Consider the following 26,959-nt stretch of genomic DNA (forward strand, 5'->3'; position numbering starts at 1 on the left):
CTCTATATCAGATGCTGTTTCCCAAATATGGTTGGACAGGAAATACCCAGGAAAGAACAGTGTATGATTTCACCAAAATGTTATGTCCAATTACCATACTATTGTTCCTGCTATTTACAGGAGGGTGATAGCTGAGGGACAATCTTCACAGGGGGTGATCAGCACACAACGTAATCAGCTGGTGTTTGTTCCTTGTATTTACACTCCTCTGTGCCTTTCTGGACTCTAGTAGACTGTTTGGAGCCTGACCCAGCAGGGGGGGGGGGCAGCAGCAGTAGCTGGGAGGGGGATATACCTGACTCTTGAATCCACCAATCAAGACCCACTGCAAGCCCACTTTTGGTTTGTGCACGCGTGGGAATTTAGAAGGTTTTAAAATGACTTGTACACATGCCGGCTCCTCATGTTAGTCGCAATTTTGGCTCAGGGGTCATACCCTCCACTGGATCTTGTGGAACACATCGTTTGCCCGGGAAGGGGGCATCCTACTAAGCTCTGGTGTGGAGCATCTGTGCTGTGTGGATTTACACAGGTTTCGGCTATCACTGCTGTGTGGAATAAGTGATAGTTTTGCCATTTTGGAACTGCTGCTACAAGGACTGCCATTTTGGACTGCTACCCGATAATGTTTATATGCTACATTTGCCTCTTGTTCCTGTGTTTGTCTACTTGTGTGTGCTGTGATAAAAATAAACCATATTTTGGTTTCATCTGCTCGGTGTCTGAGTGATTGAAGAACTCGTATCCTCACAATGGTATTACTCTGATAATCCCCTACTCTATTGTTCTATGTATTGTATTGCAGCTGAGAACAATAGGCCTTTCTTCAGCATGGCTCACCATGGCTATCTAGAGATGGCTAGGTGAGGCTGGCTCCATGTGTATGTAGAAAAGTTCACCACCGAAGCTTCAGGAAACCCTTTGTCTAACTGATGCTCAGTTCACTTTAAAATCCATTAATAGAATTCTCTGCAAAGTTCTTAGCCTATAACAGAATGTATTAGTGATGAGATCTCACTGGCATGTACTGTAGTGTTTTGTAACCCAATGGTTACTTTGCAAAGGTAACAGCCAAGAAGAGCCTTTCTTGCTTTAAATTCCTTTTACTAGTATAGTGATGTGAACTAAGGGGGAGGAAGACTTTAGATTTACCTTGACAAAGCAAATCCTTGGGTTATAGAACACGCTGCCAGATGCTGGGAATTTGACACAGAGTTTTAGTAATGGATGTTAATGCAAACTGTGCAATGTGAAGAACAAAGGATTTTCAGACATTCCAAGTAGCTGCATTGGCAAAGTTTCCATGGTTGATTCTGATTCTAGTACAATTCTTCCCCTGGATGAATGGTTTATGTAAAATGTGGGTCCTGACTGGGAAGAGTGGCTGTTATCCATCATTCCTTTGTCACTGTATTTCCCTATCTGGTTAGTTATCGAAGGAAAAGAGCTGTGGTAGGAAAGTCTACAGCAAAAATGGTCTCCTAGTTCTGTTTGATGGAGGCGGTGCTTAGAACCTCATTTCATGATGGAGGCGGTGCTTAATACCTCATTTAATGATGAAGGCGGTGCTTAGATCCTCACTTCACGATGGAAGCGGTGCTTAGATCCTCTTACTTTAGGATAAGGCGGGGTGAGGGACTTTTATAATGAAGGGTCTAATAGAGGGGTAGCCAACTCCAGTCCTCGAGAGCTACCAACAGTGCACATTTTCCGGACAACCTAGCTGCTGCACAGGTGCACTCATTACTGACTAACACATTTTAAAAGATCCACAGGTGGAGCTAATTACTTCACTTGTGATTCTGTGAGGAGACCTGGAAAATGTGAACTGTTGGTAGCTCTGGAGGACTGGAGTTGGCTACCCCTGGTCTAATAAATGGCCTATTCTTGTAATCTTATCTAAACTGGTTATAAAACCAAGGGCTTGATTCAGGTTTGAAAGCAAAAAGACACACACCTGGGCAAAACATGTTGAACTGCAGGTAGGGCAGATGTGGCATGTGCAGAGAGTTAGATTTGGGTGGGGCGTGTTCAAACTGCAATCTAAATTGTTAGTATTTACCCTGCACAGAAACAATATAGCTTACCCAAATCTAACTGACTGTTTCTGCACTGAAATTGTAAATACATAGCATTTGCAAAAAGTCTGCAATAACAAAGGAAATGTGTCCCCTTGATCTAACTGGCTATGCAGAAATACATGTTTCGGAATAATTGACCAGTCCGCAGATCCCCTGACACAAACGTGTTAATGTTTTGGCATCCCTGCCATCCGTAAAGATGGTTAGCCGGTCAGAAAAAATCTCTCATTGTATATAATGAAGCCTAAATATTTCCTATATCATCAACTCTGTGCAGCAATGTGCATGCCTTTTTGATGGCATAATATGGTCTATCTTTGTCAAGTTGGCTACTACATAGATTATTTGAGGAGCAGATACATCAACTATAAAATCCAAAGGTACTGTAGGTGTAAACCCAAGTATGAATTGAGGAGAGTTTAAGAGCATGCTAAAGGTCCTTACACACTGGGCGATTTTGCCCAGCGTGTATGGACAATGATCATTTTCACCCTTCTGAGCGATTTTCCATAGCAGGACACTATGGAAAGCCATCCCCCCCATCGCTCATCTGCTGGTAATACCATGTGGGAACTCTCATCAGTTTTCAACGCTCATTGCTTCCCCGTACACACTGGGCGACTTTTGAGCAGCTCAAATGACAAAACTGAGATGCTTTCAGCTCAAAATCACCCAGTGTGTATTGGCCTTTAAAATTATTATGTACCCATTTTCCTTTCTCCAGCCACTTTCTCATTTCTTTGTATTTTGTCCCCAACTGTACATGTGTTCCTTTCCCCCCAAATCAAAAAGAGGGACTGGTTGGACATAGCAGTTCAAGTGTTGCTTCATTTATCCACGCACAGCCATTGGTGCTGACATTACTGTTATGTTGTCATTTTGATGAGCTAGTATAATCGATAGGAGGCTCTTCCGAATCTTAATTTAACACGATTTTCTCTGAACCGCATCATTATAGCCACGCCTCCTTTTGCAATGCAGGTAATATCGGCATTGTATGGAAGCGGGTGGGTCCAGGATAAAGCAATTGTACGCTCTCTCCTCTTCCCCACTGCCAACTCCAGGTTTTTATAGTGCGGTACATGGGTTGAATCATACAGCAGAATAGTGAACATATTACACATTTGTATATTGACTAAAGAGTGGTACAGGGCCCTGCTCACAAGAGCTAAAATTCTGTATACATGATAACGATTCAGGTTATGTCCTTTAAAAAAAATATTATACAATAAAAACTCTTCCACCAAGTAGAGCTAATTATATATTCTTAGGGAACCGTTCTTAAAAGTGTAATGTGTTAATTCCCTATTGCCACTTCTGAAAATACAGTACATCTGCTTTGTAACAGGAAATAATGGTGGGGACTTTGGGCGACCTACGAAGACGCTCTAGGTTTCTCATATTCCATAGGATTTAACTTAATTGAATGTATTCTTGGCCACCCCTCTGGCCTTATGACAGTTACTGCTCTACGACAAGGATGTCCAACGGTGTTAAAGCGCTTCAATAACTGTAAGATGGTAAGAAAGTCACCTCCTGGTAGCATGTTTCCTAGTTGCTGCAGGACTCAGTATTTTCATAGGAGTTTGCAGTTTTTAGCTTTCATCTTTCTGTATTAGCTCGATAAAAAGTACTTTTCACTGATGAAAATAACTATGGGGTGATATGACAGCCTGCGGTTACTGTACCTATTGTACTTAGGGGTAGATTTATTAAGCTCGGTGAAGTGATAAAGTGTCTGGGTTTTATCACCGGCCAATCAGCTCCTAACTGTGAAGTTACAGGCTTGGTTTGAAAAATGACCGGTAGGAGCTGATTGGCCGGTGATGAAAACCAGACACTTTATCACATCACGAGCTTAATAAATCTACCTCTCAGAAACAAAGCAAAACATTTTTAATACCGTAACACAAAATAGGTGATGATTCTATATATCTAGAGAGAGAGAGATGTGAGAAGGAGCGCTTCATAGTGCTAATTATCTGTTTAAAACTAAAAAAAAAATTTGACACATGCAACTAAAATTGAGTCCAATAATGTACCAGAGTGGGCGGCTTAAATCACCACAATCAAGAGGCATACTGTGGCAGTGCAAGGTGCCTAATTCTTTTAGCCAGCTACACTCTCCTGGTCTCCTTTTCACAGTCATGACACTTTATCAGTCCTTGGGATGAAACGCGTAGAGGCGCGACCTAGCATCGTGACTGTCAAAGGGAGACCAGGAGAGTGTAACCGCTCCAATGATTAGGTGCTTTGCACTGCCACTGTATGCCACTTGATTGTGGTGATTTAAGCCGCCCACTCTGGTATGTGATTTTAACCTTTTTTCATCATACATGTCCAATATAAATTTGGTTTTAAACAGATAATTTGCACTATTGAGCGCTCCTTCTCATTTTTATATAACATGTTAACTGCTGCTAATAACTAAAGGTGCCCACACAAGCACCGATCCCGGCGGTGCGATGCTATACGATGGGGTGCGCGCTCCCGCGGCACCTCATCGCACAGTACAAAAAGTATGTGCTGCACATACTTTTTGTACTAGCTTTTTCTAGCATCGCATCGCAGGCACATCGTATGCACAAGGCATACGATGCGATGCTATGTGTGCTAGTTAAGCCCACAACGCACGCCGGGATCAGTGCTGCGTGTGTGGGCACCTTTAGAACTAGGTAGAACAAAGCTGCCGGTTTGCTAAGAAAAACTGATCACCCCTAGAATTGTCTCTTCAGTGAACACACATTCTGGTAGCAGAAAGTGACACCCCAGGCACAACAAAGGAACTGCATGTATTTTTAAAGGTGCAGAGATCTGGAATGATCACTATTATTAAGTACCATATATACTCGAGTATAAGCCTACTTTTTCAGAACATTTTTTATGCTGAAAAAGCCCCCTCGGCTTATACTCGAGTGAGGGTCCCACTTGAGTCAATAAGTTTTCCCAGTTTTTTGTTGTAAAATTAGGTGCCTCGGCTTATATTCGGGTCGACTTATACTCGAGTATATACGGTACATTATAAAAAATCCTTTTGAATAATTATAAAATAGTCAGCAAACATATCAATATGGCAAATCATCCTACAAACTTATCAACGGGCAATTTCATCATCTCTGCTGGAGCTGCATTTGGATTGTGAAGTATCACATGTGACCGTAGTATGTTCTGCTGTGTTATTAGACAGTTGCATGGAGTGGTAGATTCATTTTAGGTGTTTGATGTCAAATCGCTGTTGTGCGATTCTGGTCCATGAATGTACATTGCTTTTTCTGGTGGCCGCGCCTCTGTGTGATGAAGGTTTTCTTTCGTTCTTGGTGATTCCTAGTGATGACATTGAGGAATGCTTTTAATAGTTGGTGACTTGGATATTGTCATTTTTACGCAGTTGGGTAATTATGTTGTAAGATTTGAGTAAGTGATGGTAGCTTGCAGGAGACAGGTCTTTGTATTCTTATGCTGTGACTGGGCAGCTCAAGGTCTCGTAAATGACTCTTCTTGCGGCAGAGTGGATAAAGTTATGTGCTCTGCTTTGAAAGGAATCATAGCTTGGTCAGGCTTGTATGTTATATGTTGTCTAATATTTCAAGTTAATTAAAAGGTCAAGAAGAGTGCGTTAGTCATTGGTTTATCCGTTTTCATCTCTGCAGTTTCATTGAGTATAAACCGTTGTACATGTGCAGTGCTGGATTAACAGCCTGGTTCAGACCTTTTAGAGAGGCTGCAATTTGTGCATATGACAAAACCATGTGCACTGTAGGTGGGGCGTATATAATATGTGTAGAGTGAGTTAGATTTGGGTGGGTTGTGTGTGGTTTCTGACATCTTATGCTGGGTACACACCTAAAGCTTTATCTGTCGAAGCTATCTGGTGGGAACAATAACCTGGAAATGTATGGGAGCAAATGACCATCAAAAATTTGCTCCCAAATTCTGGAAAACAATTGAGTACATAAATTTGGTAAATCAGAGTGATTTGACCAATTTGTCTGACTGACCATTGTCTGTGTTCCAGTCTTTGGGAGCAAATTGTTGATGTTTTTTTTTGCTCCAATACATTTCCACATTTTTGTTCCCACCAGTTGGACAGATAAATCTTTTGGTGGGTACCCAGCTTAAATTGCAGTGCAGCCAATATTTACCCTGCACAGAAACAAAATAACTCCCTCAAATCTCAAGGGGTATACACACGGTGCGATGTACTTTCAATTCAATCTTGATTCGATCCTGACCCTGTACACATTCGATTTCTGTGCATTATTGTTGGGTGGGTACGAGCGCTTCCTGTATATCTTGATTGCATGAAAGGGAAAATAAATAAAGACGATAATGCTATTATGTGTGGTGATCGTATAGAGTGATAGATTGTACTTTGTGGTGGTGCGTTAAAAAAATATTTTGAGATGCTGTTCGTGACTTTACTTCTCACTTTATTGATTTTAGCTTTTGAGAATTGGATAGTGCATATACTTGGGACTAATGGTATTAATTCTGGAGTGGGTTGCTGCTGGATTTTGCAAATATGGGCGGGTTGCAGGTCTAATGGGCTTACTTAGTGTTTATTTTACACCTATTTGGTGATGTTCCCACTGACGTGCTGTCTCCTTCCCTCTGGCCAGCTGGACTGGACATGCGCAGGATCCCGCTACTCACGCGTAATCCGCAGTGCAGCCCAGAGCCAGCAGCAGACACATCGATGTCCCTGCTGTGGAGATGGGGCTTTTCCACCCTGCTGCTGCTGGCGATGCAGATAGCGACAGCTGGCGCTGCTAACCGTTGATGCATAGCTCACCTGTCATTTAGCGCACACCGGCTCCTTCATACATGGGGGAGAAGCAGCATCAGTGCACATAATGTGCGCGGATACCCCTTCTCTCCTATAACGACACTTCATACATCTGCCCCAATATCTTTTTAACTCCCACGCAAAATATATAGCGCATACACTCTTAACGATATCTTTCAGTGACATCATCCAGTGATGCAGTCATTAAAGTTTTGCCGGAGTGCTCATTATTAACCATATAGGGCCTGATGTAGACTTGATCAAAATGCATAATCTTTCTCAAATGGAGAAAACTATACTGCATTTCAGGTGGGTCACCAAGTAACCCCCCCCCCCCTCCCCCCAGGGTCACCAAGCAAGCATAGCCTTACTAGAAGGGGGGATTGAACTCTGTGCACACCCCCATTTTCATCACTTTGGGACCGTGCCCAGAATTCCAGAAGATGTTGGGTTGCCCCCGGAGGCTACCCTTCACTGCCAGTTCATTCTCAATAATAGGAACCTTGTTCAGCAGATAAGGATACAGTGCGGCACCGGTCCGTTTTGGGTTAGCAGTATCTCTCTGGCGTATGGGAAATCTGTGGATAATGAATTGTTCCACTGTGCCACGGTTTCATTGCATCGAAAGTAGCAAACACTTCTATACGTCTGGAATGAAGTGATTATGTTCGCTTGCTACATTTGTTCCTTGTCCTTATCAGCTGTCATGTAAAACCCTCTCTCCATTGTATTGCTGTGACTGAGCGGCTTGATAAGAGCATTATCTACATTCTGACACATTAACCTACACAAAGGCATGTTGTATCTTCTGCTTTCTGAACTGTGCAAAACCCTTCTTTCAGTTCTACCATTTTGGATTGAGAAAACAAAAAGTTTTACTTTTTTTTCCCCCTGCCATGGGATTTTTAGTTGTTATTATTTTAGACCGTTGAAACAACCTCACTGTGTTTCGGGATTATGCTGTAGAACTAACAACAAAAAGACAGGACCCAAACGATTTCAGAGACTGGTCAATTATTGTCACAGCAAGCAACGCAGAAGACGAGATCCATCACAGTGTATTGTTCAGTGATCTGTAATCGCGTCTCGCTTGCATATATGCAGGGCTATTTGTCAGCAGGCTCCAGCAGGAACTGAGGCCCTTATTCTAGTTCACTCTTTCTGACAAAATATTTCTTAGATGGACAAAACCATGTGCACTGCAGGTGAGGCAGGTGTAAAACCCCACCCAAATCCAATTATCTCTGCACAAGTAACACCTGCCTCACCTGCAGCGCACATGGTTTTGTCCATCTAAGAAATATTTTGTCAGAAAGAGTGAACTAGAATAAAGGCTTCAGTTCCTGCTGGAGCCTGCTGAAAAATAGCCCTGCATATATGTGACTGTTGCTATGGACAAGCCTTGTGTTCTACAGCAGGCCTGGCCAACCTTTAGCCCTTCAGCTCTTGTTGAACTACAAATCCCAGCATTCCCTTCAACAGTTTTAGCATGGCCAAAACTGTAGCAGGGCATGCTGGGATGTGTAGTTCAAAAACAGCTGGAGAGCCAAAGGTTCGCCAGGCCTGCTGTAGAACATGAGGCTTGTCCATAGCAACAATCAAATATATGCAAGCGAGATGCGATAACATATCACTGTACAATGCACTGTGATGGATCTCGTCTTCTGCGTTGCTTGCTGTGACAATATTTGACCAGCCTCTGTAATCGTTTGGGTCCTGTCTTTTTGTTGTTAGTTGATTGTTAAATTACATGTGCCACGATCAGGCGTGATTTACCAAGGGTTTGTTCACGTGATTTACCAAATGTTTTGAATAAAGATGGAGAACACGGAGCAACGTCGGCACTGGGTTCATTAAGTCGCTGCCGGCCAAGAAAGAGGTTCTATGAGCACTGGAGATTGTTCACTGTATAAGACACTTTGGTAAACACTTCCAAGTATCGCAGAATGAAAGTTAAAAGAAAATGAATGGCGTAAATCCATCGGTCTATTTTAGTCATATAAATGAATCGAAAACTATTCTGTCCCGTGGAGTCTCAATCAAGTGAATGAAACTGGTTACGTTTCAGGTCTATATGATACAAGGATCCCGCTGTATTTCTGCATCAATGGAACACAGCAGGTGTGACATACATTGCTGACGGAAAAGTATTATCTCTTCCTATCCACAATTCTGACTTTCTGTTTTTTTCCTTTGGTTCTGTTTTAATATACTTGTTATGTATAAAGCCTTCAGAAAGCAGGCTCAATGCATACAAAATCCTGGTTTTATCGCGTTCACATGTTATATATACAGTATGTATGTGGGATATTAACAATCAAAAAGAAATTATGAAAGAGGTTTTTGAAAAGCACATTAGCAAACCATAGTATCGCCTGCACCTCCATATTTTACTGTATTAGGTAGGTTCTACGATTGACAATCTAAAAACTGCACACACTTACTATTTTCAGCATAGTTATAGAGGTGAGGGCTTACTTACCTACTCCCCCATAATGTCTGGGAGGCTCCGAATGAGTATGCTGCTCTCCCACATCCTGTCCGCTTCTCTTGCTGCACCATGCCTAATACATAATTGGCCATTCAATGGACATATTGTGGGAGTGTCATGACTGTCACAATTCAAGCAGCGGTTTTCCTAGGTGTACAGCCGCAAGCATAGGAGACCATGGTCAGGTGGAGATCCTGTCAGAGGGCTTTTGTCTCGGGAATCTCGGAGCGTGCAAATGGATATATATATATATATAAGGGAGGGAGTTTGAGGCCTCATTTGCATATTGTCAAAGATGGGGGCGGCCAATAGCCGCTGCTGCCCGCACTTTTATGACTCAGAATTAGGCTAACAATTAGCATAGAGCAATCTGTGTCAACAAGTGTTCACCAGGCAGGAGTCCTATGTTGCCTGAAGGATGATCACGGTATGGTCAACAGTAAGGCAGCCTAAAAAGATCATGCTGCCTATTAATAATTATCCAACTTCTTACCACCCCAGTTAATGATATCTCATAGTTTTTTTGGTACTTGTTTCCTAGCATGGCGCCAGCGATAAAAATTGTATCCATCGGGTGCTTAAAAATCGCGTTGATTGCATCGCATGTAACCAAATCGCATGCGATCGACGTGATTTTTTACATTGGAACCAATGTAAAATGGTCCCTGAGACCGGATTTTTCATTGGCCCCAATGTTAAATGCCCCCCAGACCCCAATTTTCATTGTATCCCCATCCTGATGGGTCAAATGCCCCCCCATTGTTAACGCCACCCCAAGATTAACGGCAACCCGAAGCGTGGCGAGCGCAGCGAGCCTGCAAGGGGCGGCGGTACGCGCCCTCCGACGATTTGTCATGTAAATTACCCATCAGGGTGGGTATACAATGAAAAATCTGGATTTTACATAGGAATTTAACATTGAATATAATGCATTCAATGTTAAATCGCATCGGTCGCATCGCATGCCTTAACTTAAGGCATGCGATGGACGCAATTTTTTAATTGTCGGGGAAAAGGCTAAAAATAGCCCTAAAATTGCGTTGGTCGTGTCCATCGCATAACTTAAGTTACCTTAACTTAAGGTATGCGATCACCCACAACGGGCGCCGTGCTAGGAAACAAGTACCGTTTTTTTTTTAATTTTCTCCTGTTTCTTAAACTTTTTTTACAAATTGTATTTACATCTTTAGTAGCTTTCTCATTAGTCACTTCCCAGTAAGCTGCCATATTGTAGCCATGTTCCCTTATCAATATCATCCTTCCCAATATCATCTTGTTTCTCACTTTTGTAACCCATTTCAAAATTTCTGTTTTTCTAATTAGGGCAGTTGGTAAAGCAGATAAATTGTATTTCTGTTGGCAAGAGAGCTTCTTAAGGTGTCATTGCAGCCGGAAGACTGTATGGTTGATGACGGAACAATGTGGGAAATCCATGGTTGCTGATTTGACAAAACGAGACCAGTTGAGTGGTTACTCTTAATTTGGAGATCTTATTGAGTTGCTATAGTGGAATTAAATAAATGTAGTTGCTGAAGTGGCAATAAAAAGTCTGGTTGAGTGTGAAGGTTAGGGGAGGATTTTAATTTTTGGTTATTTGTTGATGGGTTCACATGAGGTGCGTAGCTTCCCTTTGGCTTTGTAGTTAAGATAGCAGTGAGCACATTATATTCACCTTGTCCAGAGGCGTAACTACCATTGGTGCAGCAGGTGCAGTGCACCAGGGCCCCTGAGGACTAAGGGGCCACTGCTGCCCCTGTCACATTCTTCCTGTAACCCACTTTTTCTCCCAGTCACCCTCTGCATCTCCCTGTCACCAATGCTGTGTTGCTTTGTGTGAACTTGGGTTGGGGTGGAAGATGGGGGCCCAAATTATATTTTTGCACCTGGCTCACAACCCATAAGATCCTGGGATCAGTAATTGTCTTGGTGTACAAGGCCAGATAAACAATGGGGCAGAGAGAGCTACAGCCCCAGGCTTCCACCTAAATACAGACCCATCACCAAGGCAGTGTGAGAATGACCTGCCTTTGAGCTGGCAAAATAAGTGGCCATCAATCATAAGTATTCAAAATATTATTTAGAAAACACGGCTGACAGTGTATGGGGTGAACACCCACCCACATACCTCTGGACACACCTACTCCTCCCATAATCCATCTCACCCAGCCTGTTTAGGCAGTTTCAGGATAATGTAGGAAGATGAGGCATTTAAGCTAGAATACAATGTTGACATCAAAAGAAAAAGCATCACAGTAGATACTGTACTCAATGGAACCTCAATGACTGGTACTGTGGTTTTTCTTTTTCTTTCTGTGCCCTGGTTAATAATGATTGTAGCAAATGTGAATTTTTCTAGGTGATACGGTCTAGTAATGTAATGTAAAACTAGCTATCACCACTTGAACAACAGTATATAGTATATATTCCCCCCCACACCCTACCGCCTTGCTTTTAAGTTTCTAATAGTCTTGTTTCCTGAACTGTGTAATTCCACTATCCTTACATTCTCTTAGAATAATAATTGTACGTTTCGGGCACATAGCTAAGGCTACTAGCTTAATAGTGTCTCCAGGCTTCATTATGACGGTTTTAGCAAATTAGAAACACCATTGAGCGTGGATTATTAAAGGAATAGTTAGTGGTTAATTTAACGCCAATCCTGCAGCTCCGATATTAAAACTTCAAGATTTATGTTCGTAAGGTTTTTTTTTTTCCCCTCCTTTATGACAACCTAAATATGTAATGCCGGCTATAGCGAAGTTCATGGACTTTAATTAACAGTAAGAACATTGTAATAGCACTTGGATTTTATATTGGTGAGAATCCAACACTGTATTAAGCAGCCAAGACAAAGGACATGAATTGCGTCACTGAGACTTATTAAACGCGATGCAAATTCAATCGTCGGATTCCTGCAAACAGGTGTGAGAGACAAATTAATTTTTAAACTCTACCACTTTCTCTCACTCTGGGGATTTTAATGCATCACATTGACAGCCCTAGCACGTTGACAATTTCATCCACAAGCATAAAAATTTTCCAATCCACATCAGCTGCAGACGGAGGCACTATTATCTTATTCTTAACCCGTTCCCTGTCCAATGGTGAGCGGTGCATCAGTGTGCAAGGTGCCGCAGGCAGGTAAGAGGGTTTGGGATCACTATGATCCAGAACTGAAAATGTTAACTCTGCCTTAACCATCTCCAAGCCGCATGGTTAACGCAACATCACCGTGTAAGCTGCTCACAGGGAAAGAGTTAAATCCACAGGATACCTTTTTCTAGATATCAAAACCTTGTTAACCAAATGCATGTTTAACTGTGCGTCACCATACAAATAGCCACTTATAAGGGAGATGCGATGCAAACCATAAGCAATCACCCCGTTCTAGAACTGAAAATGTTAATTTCTGTCCCTGACTTCCAATCATTCATCTCGCCAGCAGCATAGATTTTTTTTTTCCTTTTTTTTTTTTATGAATGAAATCCATCTTACTGGCTCTGCATACAAATACTCCCCTGTTATCATTATGTTCTATTAGCCAGCAAGATTCTGTTTAACTTGTAATTTAATTTTCTTTGGTGAGCTGCCATTGGCCCATTTACAATATGCCGTATAAAAACTTAACTCTTCCAGTGCCGCAGTGTATTTGTCAAAGTAAAATATATATATATTTTTTTATTATTATTATTTTTACCGACGTAACATGATTTATGGGGCACTCTTTTACACTGAACAGTCTAAATTATGGATCATTGAGCAGTGAGGGAAGGGAGACTGGAACATTGTACGTCAATCTCTGAAATCCATCATTTTTTATTGAGATACGTCAGCAGTATATCTTTGATGGTCCTGTTGGCTATTGAGAAAGATGCATGGCATCAACTGGGGAATAATTCCGTTCTACATGGCAAAGGTTATAGAAACTGCTGCTCCGTCTTACAGTAACACCCTTCACACACAGTTGGGTGCATGAATTATTCTGATGCCGAACAGACTAGAGGAAACAGACACTAAAAATACATGAACAGTATATATAGTCTCCTAGCACCTCTAGACTTTGTCTTACAGACCTACATTGCACAATTGAAAAGATTTGGTCCATTAGTTTCATAATCTGAAATATTTTGTTTCAAGTAAAACTAAATACTTTAAGGAAATAACAACACAGCTTTTTAACAGTTGAGCACCTTCATTCGACTATTTATTTCACAATGCATACACATATTTGCATTTTGTGTGTGTGTATAATTTTATATATATATTGTACTAGTTAAAGCCCCTCAAAATGACAGCTTAGCCCCAATCTGCTCCTACCTCCAATCTCTGTCTTCACAGCTTCCTCTCCCGATATGCAGCTAGTTTGAAATCGATCATTGTCCCAGCAAAAATAGTTTTTACTTTGTGTTATGACATCTTTTATTACACTAAGGCAGTGATTTTCAACCCCTGTGCCGTGGCACACTAGTGTGCCCTAAGCTGTTCTCAAGTGTGCCCCCAGATCTAGAGATGCCCAAACCAGTTTACAGCCGCCACCAGTTCAACTGTTATTTACTGGGCTCTTCTTTTTTATGTAAAGGGCCCAATGTATTTTATTTTTGTTACCTGTGGGGACTAGTGTGATTGTTTTTTTTTTATATGGGGGCCAATAGGTTTTTTTTTTCCTTTGGGGGCCAATGTGTTTTGCTCCGTGGGGATCTCATTGTGTGCCTTGGCAATTTTAACATTTTATTTGCTGTGCCGCAAGGTAAAAAGGTTGAAAATCACTGCACTAAGGAGTAATTTGGCCTGTCGAGTGGCCTCTACTGGTCAGTGGCAGTACTTCACCTTATAGAGTGATTATTATTGTTTATTTATATGGCGCCACAAAGGTTCCTCAGCGCCTAACAATACACAAATGAGCAAAAACAGATAACGAATAACAGTACAATACAATTTAGGACAAATACATGGTAAATATGGATAGTTGCATCAGGGGACAGGACACTGAAGCAATCATCAGGGTGGCAGAGGTTCATATTTTCTGAAAAATGCACATGAGGAGAGAGGGCCCTGCTCGTGAGAGCTTACATTCTAAAGGGGAGGGTTAGACAGACAGGGATGACACAGAAGGGGAAGAAGTGAGCATTAACAGAAGGTTAGGGTGGGAAGAGGTCAGCTTAGTTGTCACGGCCGGAGGACTGGGTGGGTTTGTGTGGTGCTCAGGAACTACTTTAGGACCAGAGGTAGTAGGATTAAAACGAGCTGGTTTTATTATAGAAAGTTTCATAAATGGAAAGCAAATCACTTATTCAAATCACAGCTTTGATATAAGGCTGAAACAAGGAAATCTCAAATAACTTCTTTGAGGAAATGTCTTGGGAATAATAGGTCTTTGCTGTAAGTAACGATGTGACCAGCAGTAATGGAGAAGATATCCGGACACAGAAAGAAAGGCTTTGGTGGGAAGATGAGACCGTTATGGCGAATTAATGGAGTAGATGGGAGAGTAACTTGATCCGGTAATCAATCATGGGAAAGACATGGGTAATGGTCCAATGAGTTATGGGAAAGACTGTGGTTGAAAAAGTCTCTGGGTATCCAGAAGAGCCCAAGCGGTCAGGACTGGTGGAAACAGGAGCAATGTGCAGCAAGGCCCCAGGCAGGCGGTACTGGATCCACGATCTGGAAATAATGGAAACGACTGTGAAAGGAATTAGCGTTCCTGGGGTCAGTTAGCAGGGTGGACTGAACTGTGAAGCAACAACGGCCTTGAGTGAGCCAGAAGTCTCCAACTGCATATAGCAAGAAAGACCTTTGCACTGACACAGGTTTGCCAGGGCAGATCCCCTAAATACATAGTGGGCGGCTGCCATCGGCTAGACAGTGCAGGGAGGCTGGAAACTTATCCTGGCTGGCCAATCTGCCTTTTGCTTTGGCTGGCCAATCTGCCTTTCCAAGATGGTGGTGCCGGCCTCCCGATGCCGCCTCAGCCACAACTCCCCCATGTCCTCCGGGATCCCGCTCCCACATGCAGTGCTCCCCAGAAGCCCCAGACCTGGAACCAGCACACTGCCCAGGAACCAGCAGAGGCATGGACAGGCAGTGGCGGGCACGGAGGGGTGAGTACCGGACCCGCCGTGTCCAGCCACGGCCGTCCATGACATTAGTCTTTGATATTTTGTCTAAAAAAGCGCTGGGTCATCCAAGAGTAGATAGCAGATGGTCAGTTAAGTGATATGAGAGAGGATAGAGGGAGAGAAGAGTGGAGTAGACAGCCTTTAATATATATAATACTAAGCCCGCAACAGCGCAAAAGCTTTGAAAGGTAGTCTGCTACCTTCTGTGTTTCTGCATGTGTGAGAAAGAGATGTAGTTTCACCACCTGCCAGCAGATGGCAGTGTTTCAGGGACTTACGGATATTAGAGATAGAGATATATATATATATATATATATATATATATATATATATATATATATATATATATATATATATATATATATATATATATATATATATAAAAATAGATGATAGATATATTGAATTATTTATGTTCCTGGTACAGTATGTTACGTATGCTGGCAATTTATTTCCATAATCCTTTTTCGTACTTGTATAGTCTCACGGCGGCAGCTCTACGCTCCATTTTCAATGTATCCTGTTGTCAGCGTAGCCGGCCCCGTGAAACTACACATGGGAGCATGGAGAGCAGGGTGGTGGGTGTTTTATACTTACCGTCCTCTGTGCGGCGATCCCCGCAGGTGATGGTCACTCCCCGGCGGCAGCTTTCAGTCCCCCTCCTCCGACAGTCACTCCACGGCGCCAGCAATGTACGTAATTCAGCGCATTGATGCTGGGGGTGCATTACATGGTTTCCCAGCTCCCCCAGCAGCACTACGCTAATTGCGTACATTGTCTGCTGCCAGTGCTGGAGGAGGGGGACTGAACGATGGCGCCGGGAGTGACTGCACATAGTTTTTTTCCCCTACATAATAAATACATATAACATTGCATTTATTATGTTGGGGAGATCAGGTTACATGATTATCAGGAACCATCCTTTTGGCCCAGCCATTCAGACAAAATCACTCTCCAATTTGGCTATGCATTTGGGTTGTCAAGTATCAACCAGATACCGCCTGTAATACACTTGTATCTTCCTTCAGATGACCTCAAAGACAGGGTGACTGACATTATCCTCCAACCACAAATATAGACATGTCTAATCATTATCATCTGAGGCTTCCTTCATTTGCAGTCTACATTGATCTACGATTCCATCCATGTGCAAATGGGTGTGGGCAGTGTCCGACGTTCATCAAATTACCGTATTTTTCGCTCTATAAGACGCACCTGACCATAAGACGCACCTAGTATTAGAGGAGGAAAACAGGAAAAAAATATTCTGAACCCAAATAGTGTAATGTCCGCTCCCCCTCCCCTTGTACTTGGCTGCCCGCTCCCCCCCTCCCCTGGTACTTGTATGCCCATTGCCCGCTCCCCTCTCCCCTGGTACTTGTATGTGTGCTGCCCGCTCCCCCCCTCCCCTGGTACTTGTATGCCCATTGCCCGCTCCCCCCTCCCCTGGTACTTGTATGCCTGCTGCCCGCTCCCCCCCTTCTCTGGTACTTGTATGCCCGCTGCCCACTCCCCCCTCCCCTGGTACTTGTCAGCAGCTCACAGAGGTCCGGGCAGCGGGGATCATGCATTGTGCTGTGGGGTCCGTTCGGCGAATGGGATATCATTGGCGGGGTCCCGGCAGCAGATGGGAACTAGTATCGCTACTAGTTCGCATCTGCCGCAGGGACCCCGCCTGGGTGGCCATGCCCCCCTTTCGATGATCGGCAGGAGGGACATTCAGTCCCATCTGCTGTTTCAGTGTCGACCCAGCAGAGAACAGGACATTGAATACCCCCCTAAGACACAGTTTGCAAAAAAAAAAGATCAGATGTTAGCAGAGCTGTATGGGACCTGGCTGCACTGCATGACATATTGAGGCATGGTGTATGAGGTTTCATCTGTATATATTTACCACTGTTGCATTGAGCAGCATGACTTATAATAAATAATTTTGTAGCCCTGAAATATATGGATCACTGGAAGACCCATATCTTGATACCAATTTTTGTAAACATTGGAATTTAATGTTATTAAACTTATTTAACATATCATAAAGTCTTATATGATTAACAATTATTTTCCCTTTATTTTTTTTTACCTTTAACAAATTTTATTAAACATTCCAAATTTTTCTTTGAACAAGCGCAACCTAGACATGTGACATCTCTCATCCTACCCGTGTACGTATAGCTGGTGCAAATGTGGTTGCGTATTTTTTGTTAAAGTTGGAGAAGTTTTGTGAGAGGAGTTGCATCTCTCTTCTAGGTGTTGACTGTTGACAACTTCGTAACTGCCCATCACAAAATTAAGGATGTCTATAAGGATGGCATTGTTGTTGTGCTTCATGCAGTTGGTGTCTGTGGGTCTTCTAAGATACCACCTCCACATCTTGGGGGGCTGGAAAGTGGGTTTTGGTGGTGGAGTGGGGAGCAATGTTACAGTTTTACACCGGCCCTGGCTATGAAGATGATGGCATGAAGTACTGTAGTCTAAAAAGTATAGTTATGAAATTGAAGCAATGGTACTGTAACAGGTAGATGGTGCCAGCAGTGGTAGCCATCATTGCTATACCAGCCGCTAGATACTGAAAGGCTTGCATTGTAAAGTAACTTTTATACTTTTCTTTCAGGTGTTTCTCTGTACTATCGTAAAGATCTTCTCCAGCGCCCAGCACACGTGGCAACAAAAACATTTCAAGCCCTGAGGATCTTTGTAAATGATGAACTGAATGAGCTGTACGCGGGTCTACAAACAGCTCAGAAGTTTTTGAAAAATGGAGGGAGACTTGTCGCCATTTCTTTTCATTCTTTAGAAGACCGAATAGTTAAGAGGTTTCTGCATGGTATAGATATGGCAGAAAAGCCAAATCTAAGTCTTCGGTACAAGATTAGACGAGGACAAACTGAATATAGAGAAGTAGACGATGATGAAGATGAAATTCCGCAATCTAGTTTAACATGGAACATTGCACGACGAAAAGTTGTTACACCCAAGTATGACGACGTCCTTGAAAACCCCCGGGGGAGGTCTGCAAAACTGAGATTTGCTATAAAACTGTAATACTGCAGTACTTAGGATTTTTTTTATTTCCAACTATATAAAAAAATCTAGCCATAAATTCAACCAACATTAATCTTTTTTTTTTACTTCCTATGAAAGTATAATTATTTATGTGAAATTGTCGCTAAATAAAGATTTACATTTGGAGTTAATATTGTTTTCAGAATAGATTTAATTTATTCTGCCTTTTTTGCCTCCTCTTCCCCTCTTTTGGCATACTTGTAACTGATGCAGTGCACCCATGTTCTACAACACCTACCTCTCCATAGTCTTGCTGCATTAGCGCAGCAATTTGTACATGCACAGCAGAAAGTTCACCAGGAAAATGGCTGCCAAGCCATTTTCCCATAGACAAGTGTGCACTAGTATCTACTCACTTGTGCTGTTGGGTAGTGAAGAGGGCGCCTGGAAGCGAGACTACAGACGGCCGTCCTTCTGTCTTTCAATGTCCCGAATACAGCAACTTCTGCAGCTCAAGCCATCTGGCGGTGGTGCATGCAGGGGGAAGGAACAGTGGCTCAATTCTATAACCTTCATATGGGTGAGAAGACAGAATCAGAGTTGCTGAAGGTGAAAGAGAGAAAAACAACAAGGATAATGGATGGTATAGATCAGGCATGTCCAACCTGCGGCCCTCCAGATGTGCTAAAACTACACATCCCAGCATGCATTGCCATCATTCCAGCATTCCCTAATAGCCAAATTGTGGCAAGGCATGCTGGGATGTGTAGTTTTAGCACATCTAGAGGGCCGCAGGTTGGACAAGCCTGGTATAGATAGTGCTCAGCAAGGAATAGGAGAATAGACATCCCCTTCCAAGAGCTTAAAATCTAAAGGTGGGCATGACCAGTTGGTGGGTGGAACAGGAAGGAGACTTCGGGGTCGATCCTATTACCTGCGGATGATTCGCTAGTGCAAATTATCAAGACACCGGGCATACTTTATGGTGGCCTGAATTCACTTAAAAGTGCTTACACCTCAATAGGGGTGCGAGCAATTTTAAGCAAATTCGACCCTGCGAAGGGTGCGAATTAGGTTTAATTCTGGGGTGCCGTTTTTAGCATTAAAATGGCGCCTGAACGGCAACTCGCACCCTTCGGCGATAATAGGATCAACCCCTTATATGGGTAGAAGGACCGATTGAGAGAGCTGAAATACTTTAGTAAAAGTTGGGTATTCATAGTAGGTTTAAAGCTGTACAGTTAAGGGAGAGATTTCCAGAGGAGGGAAAGGGAGTGCAGTGGCAAAAGTCTTGGAGTCAAGCATTGTGGGTAAACCAGACCTGAATATACAACAAATTCTAACACTTTATAATTTATTGATCTTCCTGCAAGTTTCATTGCGTGTCATTTGTAAAACGCTATATGAAGTATTCTTTTAAGATTCTAGCATAACCTTCCATTTATACAGTTACATATAGGCACTCTTTTTATAATCTCCATAACCCTTCTTTTTCAATGCAGAGCACAGACCTTTGCCAACTTTTCAAAGTCCTTGCCCTGGTAGAATTACGAGAATTATGGCGTATTATCCCTTTAAAGCATGCAAGCCATAGTTCTTGTCAATTCATCATACCAAGGCTGGAAGTAATCTCAGAGAAGACAATAATATAATTTTAACGTGTAAAGATTGTTCATCAGAAATGAAATGTCAAAATATTTGAATATGGAATTTTACCAATGGAACTACAGACACATTTAAGTTACTTTCATTTGCTTACAAGTGCGAAGAAGAAGAAAAATACAAAGCGTTTCTTAACTGCAATGGAAATTTTATATTTTGGTGTATGACACATTTTTATAGCTTAGGAAACGTATTGTTATAACACAGAAGAAAAATTAAATGAATTAGTTTATGACTTTGTAGCAAGTCAGCGGATCAGTTCAAATCCTTCAGTTAAACCTTATGTTTGCCTTGATTTCTTGTCTTGGTTTTCTAAGCAGATTCAAAGCAAAACATTATTTCTCATTTCAGCGGCTACTGTGGTTGCAAGAAAGTTTTGCTCTGTGGGTTAAAGTAAAATATAAGAAATGAAATGTACTGTAGTCTGAAGCTTGGATCTCAAACTCCTAATCTGCACCCTAATTCAGTCAGAATAGCCCATTAATCTCGGCTTTTACTTGGCATTGAGTGTTGGGTTATTTTTGAGGCTTAATTGTTTATTGTTACCAAATTACCAAATTTGTCAAGCATTTCTACCTGGTAATTTGTTGATTAACATGGGTATTTTTTCTGTGTGAAAGAGTTAACCCTGGTCGAAATTCCCACCTCTTCGATCATGATAAATACCTGGGTCGAAGACCCAATAATTTTGACTCGAGTTGACCCTTTCACACAAGATAACTACCCATGTTGAACGGCAAATTACCGGGTACAAATTGCAAATATAATTTGATTTTCTTTGTAAAAGGGGAAAAAGATTGAATATCTTCTGCTTTTGTAGAGGACTACTGTAAGCCAGATAGTCGTACTGTATGTATGTTATATTATTGTTTCATCGCAAAATTATATATGGAACATGTACGAACACTGATGCACAAACAAAAATATTTGATTGATTTGGAAAAAGTATGCATGTATTCACTTATCCAATAGTAACAGTCCTGTTCTGGCCAAGCAAGTTCAAGTTCTACTTATAAAGGGAAATATCTGGCTGGGTCAGGGATTAGAAATATCCAACATGTTGGATTTCCCACTCTCACTGATCTTGACCAAAAACTGATCAAGGTTCATAGAGCAGGGGTGGCCAAACCGGTCCTCGAGAACTACCAACGGTCCACGTTTTCCAGGTTACCTAGCTGGTTCACAGCTGCAGTCATTACTAACTGTCACATTTTCAAACCAGCTGCATTCATTCCTGCTATAGATCCACAGGTTGCCTGAAAAACATGTTGGTAGATCTTGAGGACACGTTTTGCCACCCCTGTCATAGAGTTTGGGATTTTAAACAGACCATTGATTCAGAACGCACATTGGCATATCAGATTACCAGAATGAGGAATGTATGGAAGCCACAGCATTTGGCAATATAATGTATGGTAATATGTGAAAATAGTTCACTTAAACTTTTACTGATAGCAAGCTAGGTAAAGCCTGGTTATAGCACTTTGTTGTCATCTGTGACTTGACATGACAGTAATTATGTTTTTAGAACATCAAAAATATCTCAAAATGCCAGCGTCACTCACATTTGTTATATAACTTAAAAAAAATGTGTTGTGCATAAAACAGATTATATTTCCTATACAGGTTGAGTATCACTTATCCAAATATCTGTTATCCAAATTATTCCAAAAACCATACATTACAGAAAGTGAAAAGAAAAAAAAAATTCTTACTAAAACCACTACTGGGGACATCTGTAACAGCACTACTGAAGACATGTAAGGTAACTAGCACAAAATATGTGCGAGAAAATGATTGGATAGCATTCACTACCTGAGATTGTACACAAACTTAGGGTGAGATTTCATAGGATGAGAGATTCAGAAAGTGAGAGATTTGGTAAGTTTTTTTGAAAGCGGCAATCATTTACACTGCAAACCCAGTTTGATTTTGCAGTGTAAATTATTGCCGCTTTAAAAAAACTGGAGATTTCTTACCAAATCTCTCACTTTCTGAATCTCTCATCCTATTAAATCTCACCCTTAGTTTCATGTGTTGAGACCTTGTTTTATGCACAAATATAATATACAGATGTAGCCGGGCTAATGTTTGCAGGGGCTGGCGTCCGGCTACCGCCAGGGGTGTGCGCGCATGTGAGGCTCACGCGCCCCGTGGCAACGGAGCCTGCCGCCGGTCTCCGCCGCCTCCCCCGCCATTGCCGCCGGTCTCCCCTCGCCATCCCGACCCCCCCCCCCGAACTGGGCAGTCTCTCCCTGAAGTGGAGACGGGCAGGGAGATGTGCATCCCAGTCCCTATCGCCGGCACTCGCCAGTGAAATGGATCTGGCAGGCACCGGCCTGCTACATCTGTACTTGTGTGCTTTCCATGTGTTTTTTTTTTTTTTATATATAATTTTTATTGAAGATGTATACATATAAAAGACATACAGACATCAATTCACACATATAAAAAATTCACATTCTGGGAAGAGTACATATTCAATTACAGAGTTTTCCAGGGCCTAACCCCTTCACCCGAGGGTAGCCTTATTTCGCTATTCCCAGTATTCAGTATGGTATATCACATACAATCCAATTCTTATAACGTTTAACACTTAAAACACAAAAATGCCCAGTCTGTTTTACCTCACGACATGTGTTTGATGTGTTTGTACAACACAAATGCAAGATTTCTCAAAATGCATCATTAAATTATAAAAATGTTCTGAAATACGGAACAATTCGATATCCAAAATTCTTCTGGTCCCGAGCATTTTGGATAAGGGATAAGGTAAACATTACAAATCATCATGATGAGTAAAAATGTTTGCTTGGCATTTTTCAAACCTATTTTGACAAATTCACTTGGGACTCAAAGGATTAAACCTCTTAAAATGGGTGCAAAAGACATTGTCCTGACCATGAAGAACAGAGACAGTTCAAGTGGCATTTATTTTTCGACATACAGTAATCTCCATTTATTTCTGTATAGTTCTTCCATTGATCCGCTATTCCATTCCATTCAGGACAAAGTGGATTATTCAGACCTGACCAATTCTTTGCTAATTTGCTCACCACTCATCGCCGGGCCATACACACTGGGCGGCTTTGAGCTGAAAGCCGCTCAAATATGCTGTTTTGAGCGACTTTTAGCTCAAAGTGTGTATGGGCCTTTAATGTTGTAAAGATGAAGAAGTCACTATGGGCCAGGTCAGCCAGTTTGCAATGAATTTCAGTATTCTAGCTTAACAATGTTTTTTTTTCAATATCTGCAAAAATAAAGGAAGTTTGCTGTCATTATCCACAGTGCTCTACTAAGACCTCTAGTACGTACATACAGAAAATCAATGTGGTGCCATATCTGCTATAATATCAGACTTTATTGCTGGGTACACACCAGGACGACAAGGGTCCGATCCCATCATTCTAGATCCAATTCCGACCGATTGGATGTAGATTGTGTGGTGATTGGGCCCTTTTTTGTCCTGTTCTGATCCGAATCTGATCGGAAGCACGGCCCCGCGGGTCGGTCGGTCATTATTCAGATCCTGGAAACGACCATATGCCCGGGTGCGGGTCGCCATCGGATCAGAACGAGACGAGACACTGACGACCCGCTCATGATGTGTATCGTGAGCGGGTCGTCCTGGTGTTTACCCCGCATAAGAATCACCCTCATACATCTTTTTCATGAAGAAATGAGTGACATTAATGTAATCAGGAGGCCACGGTTTAATTTAAAACTTTGGAGGACCTATAGCAAAATGTAAAAAAATAACTGTCTTTTGGAACATATATAGCTCCTTATATTTTAAGATACACTGATGCTACCAAGGCTCTGCATAACCTGTTTTGTGCCAAGGGCCGTTTGTATGGGGAAAAAAATCCTTCGGGGGCCATATGTAAAAATTTCTCTAAGAAATTGTCCTGCTGCAGCCATCCCACGCTCTGGCGGCTGCCGCTGAATAGGACTGACAGTCTCCTGCTGCTATTGATTAAGAGGAATCTCACGAAAACATCGACCTCTTGCGAGAATTCCCCTGTACTTGTCTCCCAGCAAAACCGCCGGGTGGGTGAGCGGGCCACTCAGAACGACTACAGGGGCTGTATACGGCCCCCGGGCCTGAGGTTCCCCACCCCTGGTGTAGGGGAACAATTATACCACTGTACGTTTTCTAGGATAATTTTCAATATTGGGTAAAATAGGCGGTTTTCTGTGAATTTGTTCACATTTTTTATTACTAATTCGAACCAGATATATGTAAAAACAGTCATATATTAAATATCTTTTTATAATTGTATTTTTCCTTCTTGTAAAGATAGATTAATCTGTACAATTATCGGTCTCCTATTCGCCACAAAACAGGGATACATAGCTTTGCTTTGTAATGGAGAATGCAGAATTGCCTCCAATTTCCTGACATTTAAACTCCTTGCTGTGCAAACGAGACGCTCTTTACCTACTTCTGAGTTTTTCTGTTCTTCTGCGGTTGCGTTATATTTCCAACTAATGGTTTGACATATCTTATTAAAATCAAAATACTTTGCAGTTTTATGCAAGTCTACGTAATTGTCTTGATTCTTATTTGATAGAACTGTTCCAATGGACATGTTACACCATCTGACTATAGCGTTGGTGTGTGTGTGTGGTTTAGGTGGCGGCATGCAGAGATGAGTGTTGACGGCTTGCTGCAGACAGATTGGAGAGTCTGATAGTTGCTTATTGGAATGTATGCTATCATTTCAAGAGTGATATCTAAGCAAATATAATTCAATAATGTTTTTTTTAAAAGCTGGTCTATGTAAAGTTGCATTGCTTTTGATGTGACTTAAAAGAAAAGAACAAAGTTTGGCAAAAGCGATCTTTATAGTTTTTTTTTTTTTTAGGTGTATTGAAAAATGTGGAGATAGAGCTCCCTCTGGCTTTCCCAAGTGTAGTATATACTTTATCAGAATTCACACTCAAATTTTAGCAATTGTTTTCATTTTTCTTTTCAACAAGTACCTTCTCTTAGCATTTTTATTTTCTTCCTGACATTCTCAAAGCATAGCTCCAGGACTTGAATTCAGGTATCATCATGGGATACATCTCCAAATCATGTATTACTCTGTTATATTTGGGTCAGCACTTTATACTCTTTAGGAGGGCCACCAAGATAGGAAGGAGGAACCCGGACATGCCGGGTCTCACATGGCTTTATAGAGAGAGATTTTCTTTTCCATCAAATGTATTAAAATCTATAAAGCTAGTGTTGCAGAGTTTCCTTAACCCTTTAAGTGCTAGCATCTCTGTGAGAGATGCTCAAAATATCAATGTGCAATTAGAAATAAAATGTGTGGTGTGCTATCAACAGCTGCCGGCACAGGGTTGTCAAGCCCTAATAAATCAAGGAAAAAAGGAAATATGTGCCGGCACTGGCTGTATCAAAGAACTAGAACAACAACACGGTTCTCTACAATAAAAATATACAAATTTATTAAATTACAATATTTGCATAGGTAGGTGAATCGGTTTAGACTTAAAATGATACTTGTGCACAATCATAAAATAAATATATCTCAGGGACACTTGACGTATTAGTTTTAGGTGGCTTTTTTCGTAAATGCGGCTGATAGAAAGTGCTGTATATATTACCGTCCCATAGTTTCTGGGCGATTGATGTCCAGGAGTGGGTGACGATGTGAAGTCCTAGGTTGCCCTATATTTTCAAGGGTTCAGGTTTTCCCAATACGACAGTCCTCCTCTATTGGCTGGAGATTAGGGATCAAGCAGATACCCATAGAATTTGTATCCAGATGGCGGTGAGGGACGTCTGTGGGTAATGGACACGTCACTGGCAGATGGATAGATCAAGACAGCAGTATTTGATAAGCTCAACGCATTTCCCCAGGATATGCACCCCCGGCTTCATCAGGAGCTTGCTCCTGATGAAGCCGAGGGTGCATATCCCGGGGAATCAGGAGCTGAAGCCGGACTGGACTGGATGACAGAAGACCTCAAGATACTGTATATTGGAACTAATGAATTACCAGACAGACTGGACCGGATGACTGAAGAACTAGAGAATATAGTGGAAGTGGAGAAATACCACAGATGACAGGAAAACTGCAGAATATACTGATGCTGGAGAGATACCAGACACACTGGCCAGGATGATTAAAGAAATGGAGACTGTTAGAACAAAAACATAAATCCATATTCTGGAACCACAGGAAGGAAGCTCACGATGCTTGCACGCAGTCAGACTGTGAAACGACTTGCTCTGACATCTGTGAATCCTGGGAGCAATGTTTAAAATCCCTTCGTGGCAATTCCATTGGCCAGATCAGAATTGCTTGCCCCTGATTAGTGGTTCAGCAGTCATGTGAGACTGGGCAGCCATACTCCTGAACAGCGGAAATTGCCTATGTCACCAGACATTGCTGAAACCCTGGAGACTACCGGTCACCACACTGAATTATCCACAGGACTGACGCCAGGCTGGAAGGACAAGTAGGCGGCATGGCGTCTACGCTGTCACAGCATATATATACAATTCAAAAAATGGCAGCCTCCATTATGTGTGTGTGTGTGTGAGCAGCTGGTGCATTTGAACTCAATGACACATACACACAGATCTTAGTACGAACCATGGAGATAAGCCTGCATGTAAGCCAGGAAGCCAAGCATTGTGCTGCCTACAGTATGTCTAGTTCTGTTAAAAGTGAATTAAATGATAAATTGTCCATGAACTAGAACAGAATGTCAGCAGCTGAAATGTGCCATGCTTGTAATTCCAGGCTCCCTTTAGCTTCAGGAGGGTCATTTCACTACAGTTTAGCATGTAGAAACGTTT

The 26,959-nt window shown here is 42.0% G+C and overlaps 1 protein-coding gene across 5 annotated transcripts in view; it reads left to right on the forward strand.

Moving 5' to 3' along the window:
• METTL15 (methyltransferase 15, mitochondrial 12S rRNA N4-cytidine) overlaps nucleotides 1–18,657 on the forward strand; it is a 203,283-nt gene extending 184,626 nt beyond the window's left edge. For all 5 annotated transcript variants that reach the window (XM_083164228.1, XM_083164227.1, XM_083164225.1 and 2 more), the window contains one exon: nucleotides 18,089–18,657. In XM_083164228.1, coding sequence (XP_083020354.1) covers nucleotides 18,089–18,519 — 431 coding nt within the window. In that variant the 3' untranslated portion in view covers nucleotides 18,520–18,657. The remainder of the gene's footprint in view (nucleotides 1–18,088) is intronic.
• Nucleotides 18,658–26,959: the final 8,302 nt, after the last annotated feature.

Source organism: Crinia signifera, chromosome 11, assembly GCF_055691185.1.
Source record: "Crinia signifera chromosome 11, ASM5569118v1, whole genome shotgun sequence".
NCBI classification, from domain to species: Eukaryota; Metazoa; Chordata; class Amphibia; order Anura; family Myobatrachidae; genus Crinia; species Crinia signifera.